The sequence below is a fragment of the Scyliorhinus canicula genome, chromosome 20, assembly GCF_902713615.1.
Source record: "Scyliorhinus canicula chromosome 20, sScyCan1.1, whole genome shotgun sequence".
Taxonomy (NCBI): domain Eukaryota; kingdom Metazoa; phylum Chordata; class Chondrichthyes; order Carcharhiniformes; family Scyliorhinidae; genus Scyliorhinus; species Scyliorhinus canicula.
Genome location: NC_052165.1, coordinates 80,909,167 through 80,925,164, shown reverse-complemented (window position 1 = coordinate 80,925,164; position 15,998 = coordinate 80,909,167). Strand labels below are relative to the sequence as shown.

General features: G+C 42.6%; 1 protein-coding gene across 10 annotated transcripts in view; it reads right to left on the bottom strand.

Annotated features, from left to right (window-relative positions):
• cnot4b (CCR4-NOT transcription complex, subunit 4b) overlaps nucleotides 1-15,998 on the bottom strand; it is a 116,394-nt gene that overhangs the window by 96,286 nt on the left and 4,110 nt on the right. For all 10 annotated transcript variants that reach the window (XM_038781021.1, XM_038781027.1, XM_038781019.1 and 7 more), the window contains exons 2-5: nucleotides 11,878-12,075; nucleotides 8,376-8,462; nucleotides 3,790-3,891; nucleotides 2,222-2,347 (exon numbers count right to left, since the gene is read on the bottom strand). In XM_038781021.1, the coding sequence (XP_038636949.1) occupies nucleotides 2,222-2,347; nucleotides 3,790-3,891; nucleotides 8,376-8,462; nucleotides 11,878-12,075 (513 nt within the window). The remainder of the gene's footprint in view (nucleotides 1-2,221; nucleotides 2,348-3,789; nucleotides 3,892-8,375; nucleotides 8,463-11,877; nucleotides 12,076-15,998) is intronic.

Below are 15,998 nucleotides of genomic sequence, written 5' to 3'. Positions count from 1 at the left end.
TATGCTGCCCGCTTTCCCAGGCAGCGGGAGGTGTAGATGGAGTCAATAGATGGGAGGCAGGTTAGTGTGATGGACTGGGCTGTGTTTACGACTCTGAAGTTTCTTGCGGTTCAGGGCCGAGCAGTTGCTCTACCAGGCAATGATGCAGTCAGATAGGATGCTTTCTATGGTGCATCTGTAAAAGTTGGGAAGAGTTGCAGTTGTACTGCAACAGCTTGGTAAGTTCTGGAGCAGAAATCTCAGTACTATTGCCGGGATATTATGAGTGCCCATAGACTTTACAGTATTCAGTGCCTTCAGCCATTTCTTAATACGTGGAGTGAATTGTATTGGCTGTAGACTGACATCTGTGACGCTGAGAACCTCCGGAGGAGACCATCAACAGGCGAAGAGCCCAGAACTGTTAGCCCTGGTCTCGGCTTGGCACCTGCTGAGTGCCTCAACTTCACATTAGGAACTGGATTACACAAACCTTGAAGGAACAGGTCTGGATCCAATCATGTAGTGTATTGGCCTCCAGTACTGACCCTCACCTGCACCACTGTGTACTAAGGTGATCAGTGCAACCATTTAAAAGATAATAGGAAGCCCCTCCACTTCAGCTGGAATGTGTGTGTGTAATTTAGGCAAGCCTAGCCTCGAGCACCCATATTCAGTTTATTTCAACTACATGATCAAGCTGTCTTGCAAAGTTGAGCAATGAAACCATGTATCTCCAGTTTCATGGGCAGCACAGTGGTGCAGTGGTTAGCACTGCTGCCTCATGGCACCGAGGAACCAGGTTTGATCCCGGCCGTGTGGAGTTTGCACATTCTCCCCATGTCTGCGTGGGTCTCATACCCACAATTCAAAAAAATTTGCAGGGTAGGTGGATTGGCCATGCTAAATTGCCCCTTAATTGGGAAAAAATAATTGGGTACTCTAAATTTATTTAAAACATTTAAAAAAAAAGAATCTCCAGTTTCCTTGAAAGCACAAGTCGACACAGATTAAACACATGAAAATAAAATAATTAGTACACAGTTCCTTCCTGCATTGAAAATGAACTTCTCCTCCACAACAGGAGTTGACACAGTACAGCACACTCACCATTAATTTGTAACAGCTCAAACAGGGCACAAGGTTGGTCCAAATATTCTCACCTTCTGACATAAGCCCCAAAAGAGCAGCTGAATGCAACTCTCTGCATTGTATCAGTGCGAGAACGACCAATGAAAAGATGACCACTTGAGGGCACTCTTGTACAGTCAAGGAAAAGAAACCTATGTAGCCATGGTCTGAATTATTTGATTCCGAGGATGAGCAACGGCCTTGTGCTTCCCCAATTTATAGCTGACTCACAAAATACTTCTGAACAAGCACATGCCGATACCTCAAACTGGATCAAGCACCAAGTCTTCAATTTAATTTCAGAAACTCCACTTCTTGCATTTTCAGTGTAAAACACACGGGAAAGTTGAATCCCGGTCAGATAAATATTTTGCAAACTATATTTGGGGGAAAGTGGATGACCATTAACTCTAGTTTTTGAAAGACAGCATCAATTACCTGAAGGAAAAAACAGCATCACCTCAGATAAAATACAAGGCAACAGAAACTTTAGCAAGATGGAGAAATCTGACCAACGGACTGCCTCAGGTCTGAGCACCCTAATTAACAAATCCAAACTTCACATTATTTTCAATAATATTCATTCTGGCTGAAAAAATGTAATGCTGTAAAATTGCAGTTAAGAACACTGACACAAATGTAGTGACGATTCTAAACAAAAACATAAAATACAAAGGGTGACACCGTGGCACAGTGGTCAACACGGCTGCTTCACAGCACCAGGGACCGGATTCAATTCCGGTCTTGGGCGACTATGTGGAGTTTGCGTATTCTCTCAGTGTCTGTGCAGGTTTCCTCCGGGTGTTCCGGTTTCCTCCCACAGTTCAAACATGTGCAGGTTAGGTGAGGTATGGTAAGTGCGTGAGTTGGGGGCATAGGGCAGGGGAGTGGGCCTAGATAGAGTGCTCTTTCAGAGGGTCAGCGTAGGCTCGCTAGGGCTGAACAGCCTCCTTTTGCACTACAGGAATTCTATCATTCTATGAAAACAATGATTGTTTTATGTTATCTTATTTCAAAAGGCAGTTACACAAACTCCTGGCTTATGGGTTGCGTTTTGACAGGCATTTCTGTTTGCTCTTGTACATTATTTCCTTTAGGTTCATGAACTTACCTGCATTTCCTCTTTAGTGAAACTGGCTGCTTCATCTCCTAGCTCATGCAAATACATACAGTCTGGTTTAGGACATTGCATGTTCTTTAGGAAATAGCTGCAATACTTTGTTGTACCTAAAGATGCCTTGAGAGAGAGAGAGCGAGAGAGAGAGAGAGATAGAAAGAGGGAGAAAAAAGCATCCACAATTATACACTTTAGGTATTGAAAAGAATGATTCTGACCCAGCTACCAACGTTCCCAGTCTAAAGAACATGGGTAACAACATTAAAATGCCCTGAAGCATTGGGATTCCAGCTTTAAACACAATCAACAAAATATAGATGGGTCTAGATTTCCATTTGTCTTTGTCTGAGGAAAGGATAAATAGTTCATCAATAAATATCCAACTGCTCTGGGGTCAGAGCTCGTCAAGAGGGGTACGGCAGTTCCAAACGATATTGGACAGTGCACAACTTCCCATTGGAAATAGGTCAACCAGCTTCACTAATAATTTGGTTGTCTCACTGCGATGCAACGACAATACAAAAATCTTTATGTTTGCTATATGCTCCGAGGAACAAAGGGACAAGAAAATGTTTTTTTTTTTAATTTAACAGAGCTATTCCTGCAAATCCAAAAGAATGTCAAATTCTGATCATTCTCAAACAGACAGAAGGGCATGACTCAGTCACTGTCAAGGCAACTGATTACTTCACTCAGACAACATGATGCATTTCTCATCAAGGGATGGCAACAGCAGTTTCTGTTTGCGCCACAATGCTTTTAGTCAATTATTTGCATACCAATCAGATGGTTATTTCTGTCAGCAGCAGAATGCAGTGGGGAGTCAACTTTACACATCTTTCCTGTGGACTGTCTTAACTGTCAAAATCAGGAATACATTGCCTTTAAGAATGGTGAAAACAGATTCAAAAGCAACTGTTGAGGGGGAGCTGGACAAATACTTCAAAAGGAGAAACTTGGGCGATACATGGGGAAAGAGCAGGGGAGTGGATCTGGTTGCACAGCTCTTACAAAGTGTTGGCACTGACAAGGGCCAAATTCCCCCCTCCTGCTCTCAAAAACCCACAGTTGTAACTGGCTGCTTTCACAGGACGCTGTAATTTTATGGCTCACACATTTGCAAGGACTTATACATGCTAGACTCTTGTGACAATTTCTACCGCACTGCGACTGTTTTTTTTGTACAGGATTTCAGTATCCGGTAGTATTGCTGCAAGTTGTTCTTCCGCGAACATTCGCCAGATATCAAAATCAGTGCAAACAGAAACTGAAAGCAGACATGACATTCTGCTGACATCACTGTGGGCTTACAACTTACTTCCTTGACCAAGGGAGGAAAAGACAATATTTTACACACTTGGTTTCATCTTGCACCACCTTAGTTTCAATTCATTTTCGTTTCTCAGATTTATTCCCAGACATGAAGTTTAAAATTACCCTGAAAAACCCTCCCTACCATGGCAGCTTTAGGCTTCACAGGGAAAATTGGAGATCAGGAAAAAGCATGCTGTATACGAAGAGAATGCAAGTGACGCAAGCTGTGAGATGAAGGAATCGCTTACCTTAAGTGTCCTGCCATCCACCACCACATTATTTACACACTGTATTGCTCTTAGTGCGTCTTCAGACCGTATGTAGGTTACATAAGCACTAGCACTGGGACCCTAGGAGAAGCAACATTTTAATCAGCGAGACTAAAAAAAATAGTGGATGCTTGCTAACAGAAGTTTATGACAAAGGGTAAACAAGGTAGAATCAAAATGACATAAGGAGGTGGCCCAATGTGACTGCCTCACCTTTGGGAAATTCATCCAATGAATCCCACTCCCCTGTTCTTTCCCCATGGCCCAATAAATATTTTCCCTTAAAGAGAGTGGTGAGCATCTGGAACAGGTTGCCTGGGGCAGTGATAGAGGCAGGTACAATTTTTTTCCTTTACAACACAGTTAAGACAGTTACATGTGCAGGGTGGGTATAGAGGGATATGGGCCAAATACGGGCAAGTGGGACGAGCTTTGTGATAGGAACTGGACGGCATTGACAAGCTGGGCCAAGGGGCCTGATTCCATGCTATGACATCTATGACTCTGACTCTATTCATCAAATTTTCCAAAAGTTATGACTGAATCCGTCTTCATTTCGTGCGTTCTTGAAAATAACAACTGGTTGCGCACAAAATAAATTCTCACCGCCACTAGTTTATTTGCCAATCACCTTAAATCCATCTCATTGGTTACCGATGCTTCTGTTATTTGATACTGTTTCTCCTTGTTAACTTGGTCAAAACCATTCATGATTAATCAAATCTCAACCTCCTCTGCTGAAAAGGAGACCACCGCAATCATATTAAGACTCTATGCAAAATGCAAGTCCCTCCAGTACAATTCTGACGTAAAGTGTAGTGCCCAAAATTTAACACAATACTTCAGCTGAGGCCGAACTAATGTTTTCCAAAGGTTTAATGTAACTTCCTTATTTTTGTACTGATACGAAAGCCGAGGATCTCAGATTTTTTCAAACATTTGCAGCTCATCCTGCTACCTTTAATATTTGTGTACATCTACAACAACAATCGTTATTAGTGTTACAAGTAGGCTTACATTAACACTGCAATGAGGTTACTGTGAAAATCCCCTAGTCACCGCACTCCGGCACCTGTTCGGGTACACAGAGGGAGAATTCAGAATGTCCAATTTAGCTTACAAGCACGTCTTTTCGGGGCTTGTGGGAGGAAACCGGAGCACCCAGAGGAAACCCACGCAGACACGGGGAGAACATGCAATTCCGCACAGACAGTGACCCAAGCCAGGAATTAAACCGGGAACCTGGCGCTGTGAAGCAACAGTGCTAATCGCTGTGCTACCGTGCCACCCATCCCCAAATCCTTCGAATTTGCACTATTCCGTTCATACTGGCTCTCCTCATTCTTCCTGCCAAAATGAACCACTTTCCTGTGCGAAATTTCACATGCCTATGTTATCAGTCTGCAGCCAAGTTTTTTAAAAAACCACGTTCCGTTTAAAAAAAAAATCTAATTAAATGTCACTGCGATATGCATCTTTCGGCCACTAAATTGGTGCTCTGACTGCATTCTTGGGTGAATGGACAAGGCGCCGAGTCACATTTAAGAGCAGGGGAGTTCCCATGGGTGCCCTGGCCTATATGTAATCCCTCAATCAACATCGTGAAAACAGATCAACAGGTCATTATAACATTAATACTGATGAGAAAGTTTGCTATGCGCCTATCAGCTGTGGCTTTTGCCCTTGGGACCTTACTTGGCAAAGACTCGATATTGGTGGAGGATTTATCTTGCCCCCCCGCCGATGATGATGGATCTCCAATGAAACTGACATGACTTGGACACATTAATCCTGCACACATTTCAGTATTTTTAGTTTTTTTTCCATAGAATTTACAGTGCAGGAGGCCATTCGGCCCATCGAGTCTGCACCGGCTCTTGGAAAGAGCACCCTACCCAAGGTCCACACCTCCACCCTATCCACATAACCCAGTAACCCCATCCAGCACTAAAGGCAATTGTGGACACTAAGGGCAATTTATCATGGCCAATCCACCTCACTCGCACATCTTTGGACTGTGGGAGGAAACCGGAGCACCCGGAGGAAACCCACGCACACACAGGGAGAATGTGCAGACTCCGCACAGACAGTGACCCAAGCCGGGAATCGACCATGGGACCCTGGAGCTGTGAAGCAATTGTGCTATCCACAATGCTACCGTGTTGCCCGTAATAGATAGGATCAACAGGTTCATAGCTGCTCTCTACGCATCACCCTCAACATAATATCAAAGCAGCATCATTTAGCCTGCAAGTTTCACTATCTGCTCATCCAGGTTTAATATATGGAATGGCTAGAAGTGTTCTCAGTCACTGTAGCCTCATTTACTCGAGGAAAGCAGGAGGCAAACTCCATGATGAATATCAATATACTGTACCTCTCTGATTAGATGTATTTAACAGATATTACTCTATCCTTTCAGCCACGATTCCAGAACTCACTTTCCTTCAAATTGGAGATTGCAAGATCTCCAGATTAAGAGTTGCATTCCCCACAACAAATTTTTAAAAATTTTAAATTGGGCATGAAGCTAAAACAGTTTGGAATAACTCTCACATTAAGCCTTCTTGGTCATAAAATTAAATGGAAATTTTTAAACTTGTGAATTGGAGTTGACGAATGTATATTGTGGAGCGAATTGTGGCACATTGCCACAGTCGGATATACAACGCCATAAATCACATGAATTTCACTCTCGTCAATTCTTGTTGGGAGGTGATCCCACCCAACAGTCAATATACGATACAAGTGGCCATATGGACCTGCGAGCCTGCACCACCATTCAATAAGATCATAGCTGATCTGTTGGTGTTTCAAATTTCGCATTCCCATCAAACCCCGATAACCTTTGATTCCTTTGATCTATCCACCTCTGCCTTAAAAACATCAATGGTCTTGCTTTCACTGCCTTCTGAGGTAAAGTGTTGCAAAGTCGCACAATCAGCAGGGGAAAACATTCTCCTCATCTCTGTCCGAAAAGGGTAACCCTAATTTTAGGACAGTGCTCTCAAGTTGCAGACTCATCCACAAGAGAAAACATATTTTTCACATCCACCTTGCCAAAACCATTCAGGATCTTATATATTTTAATCCAGTCACCCCTGACTCTTCTTAACTCCAATGGAAACAAGCCCAGTTTGTCTAACCTTTCCTCATAAGGCAACCTATTCATTCTAGGCATCTATCCAGTAAACCTCCACTGAACTGCCTCCCAACACATTTACATCCTGTACCAACCTGTGCTCCATTGCCTGCCTCCAATGTAAACAAACTCCAGTCCTTCTACTGTAACAGCTGACTCACCATTTTTGACCTCTTTTAAATGAACATAGGAATAAGGGCAGGCCATTTCGCAACTCAAGCAAATAATGGAGGATTTGTTTGTAGCTCATCCCCACTTGCCCTTGTAACAGAACCCTCGATACGCTCACTGAACAAAATCCTATTGACATTAATCTTACTTTCAATTGATACAACATCCAGAGGCTTTTGGGATGGAGTTCCGAGTTTCTACTACCTGCGTATGAAGTGCTCCCCAATTTCCCTCCTGTCTGGCCTGGCTCTAATTTTAAGATCATGGAGCCAATAAAAGATTTTCAAAAACAATTGTTAAGATCATGTTCTGGATTCCTCCAAAGAGAAAGAAGGTTCCTCCTGGACCTGAGCAAACGCTTTCTCATTTTAAAACATCAATTTTATCACCTCTCAATTCTTCTAAACTCAAAAGAATACAAGCCACATTGATGCAAGATGCTCTCATAAATTAAAACTTTCTCCTCTGGTGTCATTCTGCTGAACTTGTATCTTATGCCAAAATCAACCAAGGGGCATAAAAGAATTGCAAGAATCGTTTCTTCCCAATCCGAAAACATTTTTTCAACTCTCTTGCCAGTGTGACCAGCAGCTACCACATTCTACTTACTACTTATTTCTTCAACCGCTACCTCGCACTGATGCCTTGGGATTAGAGATGGAACTTTCATCTCAAATACAAAAAAGACATGTGATCAAAGCTTTTTGTTTCACACTCATTAGGACAGCTCACAAGATAAAGCAACAGTAAAATAAACAATTTATACTACATTAGAAGCATGTGCTGATTGGTTGATAAGTAGACACCAATTGATAGAGGCATTGCCATGGAGTGCAGCACAGAATAGTTAACTGTTCAGTGTTCGAATTCAAACCAGGCTGGTCGACTCCAATTAGTTATTGAGCTTCCATATCTCCTTTGTTTAAGTTTTGGCCCATAAGCTGGGTTTCCCCTTTGAGGCAAATAGTTCGTTGTCAGTCTCCCAAACATAACTCACTATAAAGTGAACGTTAACCAGAGAATTTGCAGGCAACCTGGAAACTCGATTGGGAATCACCAGTCTTGGGACAACAAATAAGAAAAATAAACTTGTGCCCTGATAAATGAGGCAATGAGATGTTTTACTGTGTTAAAGATCAGCACAAGGCATTATTACTCCTTCAGTACATTTTCCTCTCAGCCAACCAAGAGAAACAGCAAGCAAATGAGGGGTTAGAACCAACAAGAAACCCGTTAACTGGTGAAACCTTACCTGTGAACCTGCATATGACGTGCTGTTGTTGATAACAACTTTATGTATTTTACCAAACTTCCCAAAATATTCTGGCCGTTTTAAAACCTGGGTAAGAAAAAAGAAAAAGAGCGTTAGTCATGTTCTTCTCCCCTATATTAAGGCTTACTTCAATTCAAAGTCAGCACAAGCTTCACCAGGCAAGAATCAGTTCAGAAAAACACAAAAAATAACCTAACGCTTAGGAAGCGATAATAAAACTAATTGCATTGGCAAGTTGAAGGTTTCTGTCATTTCTAATGATACCAAGCAGTGGTTAACACTGTTGCTTCACAGCGCCTGGGACCCGGGTTCCATTCCCGACTTGGGCCACTGTCCGCACGTTCTCCCCGTGTCTGCGTGGGTTTCCTCCGGGTTCTCCAGTTTCCTCCCACAAATCCCGATAGAACTTGCTGGTCAGGTGAATTGGAAATTCGGAATTCTCCCTCAGTGTACCTAAACAGGCGCAGGAGTGTGACCACGAGGGGATTTTCACAGTAACTTCATTGCAGTGTTAATGAAATGAAATGAAAATCGCTTATTGTCACGAGTAGACCAATGAAGTTACTGTGAAAAGCCTCTAGTCGCCACATTCCGGCGCGCCTGTTCGGGGAGGCTGTTACGGGAATCGAACCGTGCTGCTGGCCTGCTTTCAAAGCCAGCGATTTAGCCCAGTGTACTAAACAGCCTACTTGTGACAACAATAAAGATTATAGCTCGGGTAGTAACCCGGAATGACCCAAGATTGAGCATATTCCACGTGGTACAAACACTGGACTTCATAAGGCCGTTATCTTTTAAAAAGTCTCCTTCAATTCAACATGTAGAGTCGTTTGGAGAAGCAGATACAAGCACCGACAACATTTGCCTGGACAAAATAACAAGCCATCAAAGATGTGCAGGTTAGGTGGATTGGCCATGATAAATTTGCCCTTAGTGTCCAAAAATTCCCTTAGTGTTGGGTGCGGTTGCTGGGTTATGGGGATAGGGTGGAGGTGTGGGCTTGGGTAGGGTACTCGTTCCAAGAGCCGGTGCAGACTCGATGGGCTGAATGGCCTCCTTCTGCACTGTAAATTCTATGATCTATGGTTAATTGAAAGTAAGGTGCACTTTGGCACATAGGAAGGGAAAGCTGGTCTTGCTGAGCACAGACTCTCAGTCAATCAAACAGACAGATTTAAGGAAGATCACCCACAACAGGTGCTATGTCAAGCAGAAGAAACGGACTGCTTTTTGTGTTAAGTGGCGAGGACAGATTCCCTGTAGTTCAAGTTGGCTAAAAAGATTGTCTTTAGTCAATAGTGTTTTTAGTCTTTTATTAGAGTAGAGTAAAGGTCTTAAAACATGACTACTAACTGGAGTTTTGAATTTCTTAAAAAAAAATTACGAGTCTCCACAAAGATCGGTTAACAGTGACATGGGTTTTTCGGTTGCGTCAATGGGGACCACTGTTTTTGTATCTTCATTCATTAGTTGCCTACTGAGTAATATTTAAGCTATTAATATTTGTTTGTTACAGCAATACTGTGATTCTATATTGGACATTGGGAAATACATTTTTTTTTTTTAAAGTTGGTCGACTCAAAATTGATGTTAGCTAAATTTTACAAGTACAGAAACAATCCTGACTTGCAACCAAAGACCACTTCAAAGGGTGTGTGATATGTCATTTCAAGTCAGGATTGTAACTATTTTACAAATCATAAAGGCTTGAATTAAATTTTCTGATACTGAATTGAAATCCGTTCAAAAAGATAATTAAAATTGCCAATTAGCAGCTTGAGCTACAAACCTGGCATGTTTAAACACCTGACGTTAGTGCGCCTGCAATTCAGACAGCATGACATTTAGCCCACTTTGCAGAGACAAGTTTGCAATGTGTTTAAGCCCTTCTGTACAGCTTTATATCACACCCAACGTTGATGCAATTCAGAACATTGTATTTCAGTGTTGTAGTTCTTTAAAACAAATACATTTTTAAAACAGCAAAATGAAGAGTGGGTCAGTCTGCTTCAGAGAACCCCATGCTCACCAGAAGGTGCTTATGTTGAATGACTTAGTGGCCAGAATTAACTTCCTACATATGGACCACTGTGAAATGGTCAGAAATTATTATGACAGAACCTAGACAGAGCTTGGAGAAAAGTAAAGTTGGAAGTGAAACGACACTCTTTTACCATACATCCCTCGAAAGGCAGGGACGAAATTCCAAGTAAACATATGGGATCCTTTACCACTGCTGGCTTGTTTGAGATATCAGGTGAGGATGCCAAGAAAACACTCAGCTGTGGATCAGCTTTGGGACAGACTTGTCTGGGACTTGGGACAAATCCCAGACAATCCAGGTTGACACTTTGGTATACTCCCGAGGGAGTTGATGATGGTGCTGTCTTTTCGTTGAGACATGAAATCTAGCCCTCAAGCGACAAAAGGGAGAATGTCGTTTTCCCAGTGTCATGCCCAAAATTTATTCTCAACCAACATCTCACTGATCATTGACACATTATTTAAGATCTTGCTGTGAGCAAACTGGTTCTGCCATTTCCTACATTACAACAGGGAATAAACCTCACCAATAGTTGTTGGAATGTAAAGTGCTTTGAGATGCCTTGAAAAGTCATGGATCAAAGAATCCCATATAATAATAGAACCCCTACGGTGCTGGAGGCCATTCGGCCAATCAAATATGCCCAGACCCTTCAAGAGCAGCCTACTTGGCCCCCACCCCCACTCTATCCCTGTAACCATAGAATTTACAGTTCAGTTAGCACTGCTGCCCACTCTGTAGCTCTTCTTGAGAAAGCGCTGAGGACCCGGGTTAGAATCCCGTCCCTGGGTCACTGTGCGTGTGGAGTTTGCACATTCTCCCCGTGTCTGCGTGGGTTTCATACCCACAACCTAAAGATGTGCAGGTTAGGTGGATTGGTCATGCTAAATTGTCCCTTAATTGTATAAAAACAAAAATTGGGTATTCTAAATTTCTAAAAAAAAGACATGAAGTTAGTGGAGAAGGAGACCATTCGGCCCATGGGGTTTGCACCGGCTCTTGGAAAGAGCACCCTACCCAAGCCCACACCTCCACCCTATTCCCACAACCCAGTAACCCCACCCAACACTAAGGGCAATTTTGGACACTAAGGGCAATTTAGCATGGCCAATCCACCTGACCTGCACATCTTTGGACTGTGGGAGGAAACCGTAGGCACCCAGAGGAAACCCACAAACACATGGGGAGACATTGCAGACTCCGCACAGACTGTGACCCAAGCCAGGAATCGAATCCGAGACCCTGGCGTTGTGAAGCAATTGTGCTAACCACCAAGGGGCAATTTATCATGGCCAATCCACCTAACATTCATATCTTTCAATTGCGGGAGAAAGCCAGAGCACCTGGAGGAAACCCATGCAGAAACGGGAGAATGTGTAAACACCACACAGATGGAGGAATGACACAATGGAAATCCAAGTCTTTCTTTTCGCTCACCTCTGGATCTGCTAGCCGTTGTGATAGACCGACCACAAAAACGAGGTTCTTTTGTACAACGCGTACGCTGGCCAGATGCTTGCGGTTCTCGGAGATTTTCTGTTTTCTCTCATTCTGCTTTTGTTTCTTCTCATTTTTTATTCTCTGTAGCTCTTCTTGAGAAAGTGGTTTGTAGACTGCAGGGTCTTCTGGGTATGGCTGGATAGACAAAAAGGAAACACAATACTGGGTTTAAGATGAAAAAGGAAAAAAAGATTCTGACAATCGCACACTGTTCCATCTGTTTCTGTGAATGACAGAGCTGCCACAAAGACAGACAGGAGGCGAAGGTTTATTTGTCAGCCACTATTTTATGGGTGCAAATTTAAAGTTGAGCTCTCCTTAATTATTTATGAAGTATTTGCTACAATAGTTGGGGACGGAAACTAAAATGGCAAGGGGATGGGAATCCATGCAAGGAGTTAGAGAAGGGGAAATTAAGGCCAAAATAAAAGGGAGAAAGGGGTATAAGAAAAATGAATGGCAGAAAAACTAAGGGCCAAAATCAAACAGGGCCAGAGTGAAAAATAGTGGGAATGGGACAAGAAATGTCAAAAAGATAAGTCTTAAGGTTTTGTGCCTTAGCGCACAGAGCATTCTCAATAAATTTGGATGATCTCGTAAATAGATGTAAACAGGTATGACATAGTCGGGATTACGGAGGCATGCCTGCAGGGTGACCAGGGATGTGAATTGAACATTCAAGGGTACTCAGTATTTAGGAAGGACAGACAAAAAGGAAAGGGCAGTGGAGTCTTGATATTAGCTCCAACAAAATGGAATCTGTATGAGTAGAGCTGTGAAACAGAAAGGAGCAAAAACCGTAGTGGGGTCATGTATAGACCCCAAACTGCAGTGTGACGTTGGGAGTGGCATTAAACAGAAAATTAAAGACACATGCAAAAAAGCAGCATCTATAAATATGGGTGACTTGATTGAGCAAATCAAATAAGTCACAATACCATAGAGAAGGAATTCCTGCAGTGCATACAGGATGGTTTTCTGGGTCAATGTGTCGAGGAACCATCCGAGACTGGGTATGATGTATGAGAAATGAATAATTAGCAATCTAGTTGTGCAAGACTCCTTGGGGATGAGCGACCATATGATAGGAATTTTCATCAAGATGTGACGAAGTTGATTCTGAGGCTTGAACAAAGAACAAAGAACAGTACAGCACAGGAACAGGCCCTTCGGCCCTCCAAGCCTGTGCCAACTATGCTGCCTGTCTAAACTAAAATCTTCTACACTTCCTGGGTCCGTATCCCTCTATTACCATCCTATTCATGTATTTGTCAAGTTGCCCCTTAAATGTCACTATCATCCCTGCTTCCACCACCTCCTCCGGCAGCGAGTTCCAGGTACCCACTACCCTCTGTGTAAAAAAAACTTGCCTTATACATCTCCTCTAAACCTTGCCCCTCGCACCTTAAATCTATGCCCCCCCCCCCCAGTAATTGACCCCTCTACCTGGAAAAGCCTCTGACTATCCATTCTGTCTATGCCCCTCATAATTTTGTAGACCTCTCAACCGCTGTTGTTCCAGTGAGAACAAACCAAGTTTATTCAACCGCTCCTCACAGCTAATGCCCTCCATACCAGGCAACACCCTGGTAAATCTCTTGGGTCCTGAATCTAAATAAACACTACGATGATGAGATGCGAGTTAGCTATGATGATTGGGAAATGTTACTTAAAGGGTTGACAGTAGATAGGTAATTGCGAACATTCAAGGAGCGTGTGGATGAACTGAAATAATTGTTTATTTCTGTCTGGTACAAAAGTAAAACAGGAAAGGCACCAAACCATAGTTTACAAGGGAAATTAGAGATAGTATTAGATCCAAAGAAGAAGCATACAAATTGACCAAGAAAAATAATAGACCCGAGGGTTGGGAGCAGTTTAGAATTCAGAAAAGGAGGACAAAGGAATCAATTAAGGGGAAAATAGAGTACGAGTGTAAACTTGCAGGGCACATAAAAATGACTCGTTTCTATGGGTATGTGAAGAGAAAAAGATTGAAGACAAATACAGTAAGAAAAGGGATTTTATAATGGGGAACAAAAATGACTGACCAACTAAATACATACTTCGGTTCTTTCTTCACAAAAGGAGGACATCGATAACATTCCGAAAACACAGGGCTTAGTGAGAGTGAGGAACTAAAGGAAATCTGTATCAGTAGAGAAACAGTATTGGGGAAATTGATGGGATTGAAGGCCAACAATCCCCAGGGTCTGATAATGCATTGGTTGTCACCTTCCAAGATTCTATAAACTCCAAAACAGTTCCTACAGATTGGAGGGTGGGTAATATACCCCATTATTTAAAAAGTGAGGTAGAGAGGAAACAGGCAATTATAGACCAATAAGCCGTATTTTGGCAGTGAAATTTCATTATTAAGAATTTTATAGCAGAGCACTTGGAAAACAGTGGCGGGATTGGAGAGAGACGGGATGGATTTATGAAATGGAAATCATGCTTGCCCAATTTGCTGCAATTCTTCGAGGATGTAACTCGCAGAGTTAATGAAGGGGAGCCACCGGATGTGGTTTATTTGGCCTTTCAGCAGGTTTCTGACAAAGGCACCCGTAAGAGATTAGTGTATAAAATTAAAGTGTATGGGATTAGGAGTAGTGTGTTGAAATTGATAGAAAACTGGTTGGCAGACAGGAAACAAAGAGTAGCAATAAGCTTGTCTTTTATAAAAATATATTAATGATTTAGATGAAGGTACGAAATTGAATCTATTCAAATTTGCAAAGCTGGGTGGGAGGGTGAGCTGTGAGGAGGATGCAGAGATCCTTCAGTGTGAATTGGACAAGTGAGTGAGCAAATGAATGGCAGATGCAGTATAATTTGGATAAATATGAGGTTATCCACTTTGGTCGCAAAAACAGGAAAGCAGATTATCTGAATGGTCATAAATTAGGAGAGGTGAACGAGATGTGGAATGGTTGTTGTAGGTGCCGGGGTTTAGATATTTCAGTAAGCTCAGGGAAGGTGGTAAAGAGGGGGAGGGGTGGCATTGTTAGCCAAGGACAGTATTACGGTGGCAGAAAGGACGTTTGATGAGGACCCGTCTACTAAGGTAGTATGGGCTGAGTTTAGAAACAGGAAAGGAGAGGTCACCCTGTTGGGAGTTTTCTATAGTCCTCCGAAAAGTTCCAGAGATGTAGAGGAAAGGATTGCAAAGATGATTCTGGATAGGAGCGAAAGAAACAGGGTAGTTGTTATGGGAGACTTTAACTTTCCAAATATTGACTGGAAACACTATAGTTCAAGTACTTTAGACGAGTCCGGTTTTGTCCAATGTGTGCAGGAGGGTTTCCTGATGCAGTATGTAGATCGGCCAATGAGAGGCAAGGCCATATTGGATTTGGTACTGGGTAATGAAACAGGAGAGGTGTCAAATTTGGAGGTAGGTGAGCACTTTGGTGATAGTGACCACAATTCGATTACGTTTACTTTAGCGATGGAAAGGGATAGGTGTATACCGCAAGAGTCATATCTGGGAGAAAGGCAATTATGATGCGATGAGGCAAGACTTGGGATGCATCGGCTGGAGAGGAAAACTGCAGGGGATGGGCACAATGGAAATGTGGAGCATGTTCAAGGAACAGCTACTGCGTGTCCTTGATAAATATGTACCTGTTAGGCAGGGAGGAAGTGGTCGAGCGAGGGAACCTTGGTTTACAGAAGCAGTTGAAACACTTGTCAAGAGGAAGAAGGAGGCTTATGTAAAGATGAGACGTGATGGTTCAGTTAGGGTGCTTGAGAGTTACAAGTTAGCTAGGAAGGCTCTAAAGAGAGAGCTAATAAGAGCCAGGCGAGGACATGAGAAGTCTTAGGCAGGTAGGATCAAGGATAACCCTAAAGCTTTCTATAGATATGTCAGGAATAAAAATGACTAAGGTAGAGTAGGGCCAGTCAAGGACAGTAGTGTGAACTTGTGCGTGGAGTTCGAGGAGATAGGAAAGGTGCTAAATGAGTATTTTTCATCTGTATTCACGCAGGAAAAAGACAAAGTTGTCGAGGAGAATACCGAGATACAGGCTACTAGAGTAGAAGGACTTGAGGTT